The sequence below is a fragment of the Hemicordylus capensis genome, chromosome 6, assembly GCF_027244095.1.
Source record: "Hemicordylus capensis ecotype Gifberg chromosome 6, rHemCap1.1.pri, whole genome shotgun sequence".
NCBI classification, from domain to species: domain Eukaryota; kingdom Metazoa; phylum Chordata; class Lepidosauria; order Squamata; family Cordylidae; genus Hemicordylus; species Hemicordylus capensis.
In genome coordinates, this window is record NC_069662.1 from 60,389,344 (window position 1) to 60,397,959 (window position 8,616).

Genomic DNA, 8,616 nt, shown 5'->3' on the forward strand with positions numbered 1-8,616 from the left:
TCTGTCCCTGCTCCCAAACTCCATGCATTCAGCAGATGGTGTGAATACAGCCTCCAGGAGCATAGTTGTGTGTGTATAGACACTGCTCACAATGATTGCCAGATGGGTGTAAGTCAGAAGTGGGGACGGTGGTGTGATCCCACTGCTCCCACCATTCACATTAAGTAAACACACATGAAAACATGAAAATACATGTTTTCATGTGAACAGGGCTAAAGAAACAGTCTTTGAGCACGTGCAGAGAGTCAGGTTCCTCACCAGGGGCGTAACGATAGGGGGGGCAGGCAGGGCACGTGTCCTGGGCGCCACCCCAGCAGGTCACGTGGGGGGCACCAAAAAGTGCCCCTGTCTGCCGATCCCCTTCCTTTAAAAAAAAAAATTTTTTTTTTGGCATCCCGCTGCAGGCGCAGCGCTGAGAGCACACAGCACCAGCGGCTGCAGTCAAGCCGCTCTTCCCTGGGCGGTCCCCGGTGCCCCCCGCCCTGGCTCTGGCCCCGCCCGCTCACCACACTGGGCACCTAAAGTTTGCTGCGGTTTGAGCAGCAAAAACGGCTGGTTCATTGATTCATCACTGACTGACTCACACTAGCCTGGGCGGGCTTGCTTGCCTCGCTCCGCCTCCGCTCACTCCCCGCCCCTCTGCCATTCACGCATGCGTGAGTGTCCTTCTGGTTGCCGCCTGCACGTGGACTAGTCCGTCCACAGAGTTTGTTTGGAAAGGACGCAGTGTCAGACGCAGCAGCAGGCAGGCAATCATTTGTGTTGCTGGCTGGGCCTGGGGGCTGTGTGAGCGCCGCACACAAGACGGACTCAGAGTCGGAAGAAGGATTCCAGAGGAGGGGAGACCTGACCTGCAAACCAGAGAATAAGGTGTGTCTGTGTGACGATTATCTAAATAAAATATTTATTTGTTTGAATTAACTGCTAGTGTAGACAGTGAGATGTGTTTTTTTAACTTGGGCGGCAGGGGCGGGTGGGCATTTTGCTTGTTGGCGCGCTGCAACGCAGTGTCTGTCGTCTCTCTCCCCCGTCTCCCGTTCGGTTCCGAGTCAGTCCTGCCAGGAGTTGCCCCCCCCCCCCGCGCTAGTAAGGCAGCTGCAGCCTGTTGCCCCCGTATCCCCGGCGCAGCGGTGGATTAACGAGAGCTCGCCGGCGGGGCCGGGGGGCCCGGCCTCACCAACCGCCGCCCGCTCCGCTCGCCCCTCTCTACCCAGCGGCTCGGCTCTGGCCTCTCTGTCCTCTGTCTCTCGCGAGTCGCGAGAGACTGAGCCTCTCTGACCGAGTCCGAGAGGCGAGCCAGTGAGCCAGCCAGGCAGTGACGACGACCCGAGGGCAGCAGGCCCTGCTGCTGCCGCGTGCTGCCGAAACTAAGGAGCCCAGCCCAGCCCAGCCCAACTGCGAGGCGCGCGCCTGCGCAGTTGGAACTGCTTACTCACTCCAGTCCACTCCCCACCCATCTCAAGAGCATCGGCATGGCAGCAGCACAGCACGCAGAACAGACAGCATTCCTGTGTAAGTCAGTGAGTCAGTGTGACAATATTTAATCCCGCAACTCGTCTGCCTCGCCTCCTCCCCTTCGCGTGCCGCCCCCTCCCCCCACCCCTCTCTCGGCACTCCGCATGGTCCTCCCGTCCCGCCCGCAGCCACATAGAAGCACACATCATTCACACACCACACACACTTTGCCTAGCCTAGCAGCCAGTAGTCCTCCCTCCTCCTTTTCTCCACCGCACTCACGCTGGCTGCTGCTGCTTCCACCTCCTCCTCCCACTCTCTCTCTCGCTTTCTCGTGGTGATATATCAAAGAGATCTATTGAGACCATTTGAGAATGTGTGTGTGCAAACATTTTCTCAACAAGCAAACTAGTAAACAAGCACACTAGTAAACAAGTAAAACAAACATCTTCTCAACAAGTGATGAAAAGGGGAGGTTGTTTATACACTCCAAAAGGGATTGCAAAAAACTAATTTTAACTCCAGTTTGCACCTCAGTGTTCATCCATTTCTTGATTTCAGCCTACACACACAGAAACAAAGATTACTGTTTGCCAGCTGAGTTGAGTAAGGTATGCCAAGTTGGTCTCTGGTGGTACATTTTTCTTGTGAGTGTGTTTGTGTGTGCTCTTCAGTCCTGGAACAAAGTGCATTCATGTCCTTTAAATAAATAACTACCATCTGCAGTCTGCAAATAACTATGTCTTCAGTCCTCTCTCTTTCCAATGTGGATTGTAAAATTGGCATGTTTCCCCTACTGTCTAAATAAAGACTCCAACTTAAAACAATCCATATTTTGAAAACATATTTTGCAAAACACTAATCTTGAAATAACCCAACAAGCTGTTGCGAGTTAAGATTGCCTAGTCTTCTTCAATGCCAACATGTCTGATTCTTGTTCAATTTTTCTGTTTCTTCAAATTTTTAGCTGCAATTTGTGCAGTTTTACTAAGTTGGAAGTAAGTCCTATCAACTGCAATTGGACTCATTTCAGAGTAAATCTCGTGGGCCATTATTTCTAAGATGTGTGAGTTTCAAATTAAAAGTGACCATTTTATTGTGCATGTTTTTGCCTTTAAGATGGCGGCTTGAACATAAAGTTCCAGTACAAGCAAATAGGGATCACTATGCCTACCCTGCAATTTAATATTCCATCTGTATTCTCCATTACCTGCTCTTGTATCAGGAAACAAATTTTAATGGTTGGTGCTTTAAACTATATCTGTGCCATTGTTGTTCACCACTTTGTGCTCCCTGATTGGAAAAAAATACAGTGTAAAAATGTAACAAATAAATGCCAGTGAACTGTTTCCCATTTACAGTAAATATCAAGCAGGTTTTTAACATGCTTTATTACAGAACCATGCAATGGCATCATAAAGGATCAATACATAAACAAGATGATGGCTAAATAAAGAGACTCACCACATTAAAAGTTGCCTATTTGCCCAGTTAGCAGGGGATTCATCAATGCATTTTCCAGTGATCCCCAAAAATACTATCCATCCTGCACTCAAAACATGGGACAGAATTTCTTACATTATGTGTGCAGAATTTGGATTAATTTTGCCCATTTTAATGTCAAAAGCTGAGGGGCAATGATACAGCTAACCTCATAGCTTGAGTGGACCTGGATGTTCATCTGCAATGATACAGTAATGTAGGCCTGAGATCTACCATGAAGTTGCTATCTCACAGTCGTAATTTTGATGTTTGGGACACAAGCCTAATTCACAGGGTTGTTGTGAGGAAAAACCTAAGAAGGTAGTGCACCACAATGGGCTACTTGGAGGGAGAGCGGGATATAACATGTAAAAACAAATAAATTGAAATACAAAAAATTAATACTATTTTCTCTCAAAAACAATAATAGCAACTCTGCTGACTGGAACTGCAGGCACACAACCAACCACAAACCAGCGCTTAGAACCAGCCTACTGTGAGGAAAGCAAACCTTTCTAAGTCAAATGAAATCTGATGTTAAGCAGTGTAATTTATTGTAAATTGATTAATCTGAACACTTCAATCATGTCTTTCTCTAGTGCTATTAATTGACTTGCATCATCCACAATTTAACAAACCTGTTAAAATATAATTAAGGATGATGTTCTATTTAATGTTTCTTGACTTTATGAGCTGAGCAATCTGATGTTAAGCAGTGTAATTTATTGTAAATGAGTTAATTTGATATTAATGAAGTCAATATTGCTTGGCTTCATGTGCTGAGCTTCATTGATGGGGGTGAGGAATTTAAAATGTTGTCTCTTCTGGGCCCACTACAACCTTGCTACGCCTAGACTTCAATACAGGAACAGTTGTGGGGGTGGGCTGGCTCTCAAGAATTCCAGTATCTTGGAAAGCATTTTTGTGTAACCAGGGGTGTCAAATGCAGACACAGGTGTGGGGGTGCTCTGGGCTCCTTGGAGGAAGAGTGGGATGTTGACATAATGAACAAATTCCCTTAGAGATTCGAACATCATGATGCCATGGAAGAAGGCAAGTGGAGCTGAAGGACGGAAGATGTGGCGGCTGGAGGCAGAGGAAGCCCAGAGGTCGAGCAGGTTCCTCGAGTCATTCCTTACAAGGCCCGGGACAAGTAGCTCCACACCACCTCCGGCACCACCGCCAGCACAAGTGGAGGAGGAAGTCCAGCCAGATGACGGTGGATCAAGTGCACATCCACCACAAGTGGAGGAGGAAGTCCAGCAAGATGAAGAGGCTGCCACAGAGAGTGTGGACGTGACAGGCGGGCAAGCTGCTGCTGATGTCGAGTCTACTGATGAGAGTGAGACTGGACCCGAGGAGGAGGAGGAGGACAGTATGTGCATTTAACCAGATGCTGACCAAGAGCCTCTAACTCTTAGGCCGGAAGTGATTGAGCGGCATGACATCGGACTTCTGCAGTTTGACCAGGATACTGGAAGACCGATTATCCCTGACACGCTGAGAACAGAAATGATAAAGCTGGGTGCAAAGTTTTTCCAGAACTCTGAGGGGCCTTTCCTACCAACTAGAAACCGAGCGATGAACAAGACTTGGTTCAGGAAGAGATTGGGAAGTGGCCATGGTGAGGAGGTGACTCGTAAGTGGCTGCTCTATTCCCCTTCTAAGAGGTCGGCATTTTGCTTCTGCTGTCTCCTCTTTTCCCGATCAGAGCATCAGTTGACATTGGAGCAGGAAAGTGGATTCAACCACTGGAAAGCACCTGAAAGGATTTGTGTGCATGAGAATGCCAAGAATCATTGGGAGTGCTTCACACAGTGGAAAGAAATGGAAAGAAATATAGCTGGAAACAGAGGACTCATTGATGCAGAACTTCAATCACAGATTGAGAAGGAGAAGCAGAGGTGGCGCGAAATCTTGTCAAGAATCCTTTCCTGCATCAAATACCTTGCAACTCAGAACCTGGCTTTGCGAGGACATAGGGAGTCAATTCATCTAGACAAGGATGACACCAATGTAGGGAATTTCCTTTGCTTAGTGAAATTACTGGCTACTCATGACCCAGTCATGAGAGAACACCTGGCCTATGTGGAAAGTCATCCTGGATCCCCCTCTTATCTCTCACCGGCAGTCCAGAATGAATTCATCCACCTGATGGCATCCACTGTTCGCAAGAGTCTACTGAGAGGCATTTGCAAAGCAAGATACTATGGCCTCATGTTCAACTCGACTCCTGACCTGGCACACCGTGAGCAGATGTCACAAGTAGTTCGATATGTAGAAATTGATTATGAGAGTCATACAGTCCATGTGAGAGAGACCTTCCTTGGTTTTATCGAGCTAAGCCGGAAGGATGCTGAGAGCTTGACTAAAGACATTTTGGATAAGTTAGAGAAGGACGGAATGGAGCTGAAATATTGTCGGTCACAGTGCTATGACAATGCTGCTGTGATGGCTGGATACAGAAGCGGTGTTGCCCAACGGATACGTGAGAAAAACAACCTGGCTGTGTTTGTGAATTGCGACAATCATTCACTCAACTTGGTGGGTGTACATGCAGCCCAAGAGGATGTGAAGATGGTGACATTTTTTGGAACCATTGATTCCATCTACGTGTTTTTTTCTCGCTCAACACAGCGCTGGCAAAGACTCAAAAACGCCATGCCCGTGTCTCTTAAGTCAGAGTCTGAAACAAGGTGGAGCTCAAGGACGGAAGCAGTGAAGCCAGTCAACAACCACCTGGAGGAGATTCTTCAAGTTCTTCAGGACATGATAGATGATGAAGATGAGAGCAAGGAAAGCAGAAGTGATGCAGAGCAGCTGCGCAGCCACTTGTTGACCTATTGTTTTCTGACTCTTCTAGGTTTTTGGAATAACATCCTCGCTCGAATTGACAGTGTTCAAAAGAGACTGCAGGATCCTAAAATGAACTTCCACAATGCTGCTGTGGATTTGAAAAGCCTCCAGGCTCATTTTGATGGTGAGAGAGAAGTGCTGGTCAGAGAGGCACTCGACGTAGGACATCGTCTCTGTGAAGAATGGGATGTTGACTTTGAAAGACATCCGAGACGGAAAAAACGAATGCCTGGTGAGAAATCAAGAGATGTTGGGTTAACAGCAAGGGAGGAGATGGAAAGAGTCATGAAGGGAACACTCGACCGTCTTAACAGAGAACTGGGCGAAAGGTTCACTCGCCTGCATGACACTGATGCCAAGTTTGGGTTCCTTCTCGATATCGAGGGACTGTGCTACAGTGCTGACAGAGAGAACCTAAAGATGAACTGTGAAAATTTCTGCCAGATGTACAGGACTGATGTTGATGTGCAGCTATATGACGAGATTTTGGACGTCAGAATGTTGCTAGCAGCACGGACCAACATGAGAGTAGCAACACCAGAACAGCTTCTCGAATTTATAGTTGAATATGGAGATGACTCCGCCTTCCCCAACTTCCGCATTGCTCTACAGATCATGTTGACTGTTGCAGTTTCCGTTGCCAGCTGTGAAAGATCATTCAGCAAGTTAAAGCTGATACTTTCCTGTCTGAGAGCTTCCATGGGTCAAGACAGACTCTGTGATCTTGCTCTGCTGAGCACAGAGAGAGAGGAAACGGACAAAACTAACTTTGATGGCATCATAGACCAATTTGCATCCATGAAAGCAAGGAGGGCCCAGTTATGATTTTAGGTTATATATTTTTGGATATTTGTTGGATTTTTGGATATTTGTTGGATTTTTGGATATTTGTTGGATTTTTGGTTATTTATCGCATTTTTGGTTATTTATCGCATTTTGAAATTTTTTGTGATTTTTAAAAATTTTTAAATAAAAGTTTTCTGAAACATGTGTGTCAGTTAGATGTATGTATGCTGGGGGGGCGCGGGTGGGGGCGCAATTTCAGTGCTTGCCCCGCATGCCGTTTTCCCTAGTTACGGCTCTGTTCCTCACTATAAAGCAACCCTAACCACCTCCTGCACACATCTTGGATTGGAGTAAGGGGGCTTCCAGTCAGAAGGCAGGGCTTCTAAGGTGGGCTTGAGCCCTAATGACTCTCATTTTAGAAGTTAAGTTCTGATCCAAGCCAACTCTGCCTGCACCCACTACCTCAGTTATTAAAAGACTTTCATTTTGAAAATTTCTCTTTTGCTCAACTGAGCGCCTTCCAAATCCAGATTCCAACCCTGTTTTGAATAGCACTGCTACAACATGCGAAGGAAAAATAAAGATGACAGTGCCTCTGAGCATGCGTAGAGTTCTCCCCCACCCCTTGCTCCCACCCCGCAAAATGACTTGAGGATCCATGGGATTTTCAAAGGCCGCAACACCACTTCAAAGAAAGTTTGTGTTCACACAATTCCTGCACACAATTCCCACCGCAGAGATGGAAAGAAGAGGAATTAGGGATCAGGCTTCAGCAGCTGCCGCTTCCAGCCACAAGCAATAATGAATTCCCAGCCCCGCCCACTTCAACTAGCAGGAGTCCCACACTCGCCTCACCATGGCTCAGCAAAGCAGCAGCGCTCCCAGCTAGCAGCGAGAAAAGGAGAAGCAGAGCGGCTGCACAGGGGACCCGATTGCAACGGCTCATGATGGTAGGGATTTGCTCTGAGCTGCCCCATACCTCCTCCGGGCTTTTATCTCTCCAGAGCTATTTAGGATTAGGAACCCCAACCAGGAAACCACTCCAGGAGGGAAGGAGACTCGGGGCGGCGCCCCCTCGAGCTGCGTGGGCCGATGTGCCAGGCATGACAAGAGATGATCGCGGAAGGCCGCCTGCAGTGGCCGACGGAGGAAGAAGGTGCGGAGGCCATGGAGCAAGGCCGAGGGTTCTGAAGGCAAAGGAGCTGGAGAGCATACCCTTGACACAGACCATGCTGAGTCTAGGCTTCTTGGGTTGTTGTTGTTGTTGTTTAAATAAAATTAAAATGTTCTGCCACCCAACTACTTCCACCCTGCAGGCTGCGTGTTTGGGAGACACAATGAAGGGACCTAGTAGTGACACCTTGGACAGGGCGTAGCAAGGTTGGAGTGGTACAAAAAGTGAAGATGGGCTTTGTCTCCCCACCCCAATACTTTGGAAGGTGGGAGGGGAAGAGCAAGGTCCGTCACCCTCAGGGACCCAAAGACATTTGCGCCCCCCCCCCCCGCACTGTTCAGTTATAGCTAAACCCCTGAGTTGAGAAAGATGATATCCACCCACCCGTGCAGGGGCATAGCTAGGGAAGAGGGGGCCCCGTGTTCATCCCTCTTTCTAGCGGCCCCCCAGAGTGAGGGAGATAATTGAGAAAATAGGGAGGGATGGAGCTGGAGGGCCCTCAGGAGGTGGGGGCCCGTGTTCTTTGAACCCTTTCGCTCAGTTACAGCTACGCCCCTGCACCCATGCATAGGGGGATAAGGACATGTTTGGGTATATTTGTAGTGCATGTAGAGGGGTGGTTCGTATGAACTGCCCCCTTCCTCCCCATGCGATTATGGAAAGGCACCTTGGCATGTCAGGAGAGAGGAAAAATTTGTGTTCCTGGCCTGCTCACATCCTTATTGCATGAGACCAGGCTGGAAGATAAATTAAACATCCCGAATGAACCTTACCTGAGCCTCCCACAGTCACTCATAAGAACAGCTCTGCTGCATCAGGCCCAAGGCCTATCTAGTCCAGCATTCTCTTTCACACAGTGGCCC

General features: G+C 48.1%; 1 protein-coding gene across 2 annotated transcripts; it reads left to right on the forward strand.

Annotated features, from left to right (window-relative positions):
• Nucleotides 1-718: 718 nt before the first annotated feature.
• LOC128330608 (52 kDa repressor of the inhibitor of the protein kinase-like) lies at nucleotides 719-6,701 on the forward strand. 2 transcript variants are annotated; one of them, XM_053263722.1, is made up of 2 exons: nucleotides 719-870; nucleotides 3,368-6,701. In XM_053263722.1, exon 2 carries the CDS (start codon nucleotides 4,450-4,452, stop codon nucleotides 6,616-6,618), a length of 2,169 nt encoding a protein of 722 aa, XP_053119697.1. In that variant the 5' UTR covers nucleotides 719-870; nucleotides 3,368-4,449; the 3' UTR covers nucleotides 6,619-6,701. The 2 variants fall into 2 exon arrangements, with proteins under 2 accessions (XP_053119697.1, XP_053119698.1); XM_053263723.1 differs by lacking the exon at nucleotides 719-870 and having other exon boundaries at nucleotides 2,788-3,433; nucleotides 3,960-6,701.
• The last annotated feature ends 1,915 nt before the right edge of the window (nucleotides 6,702-8,616 follow it).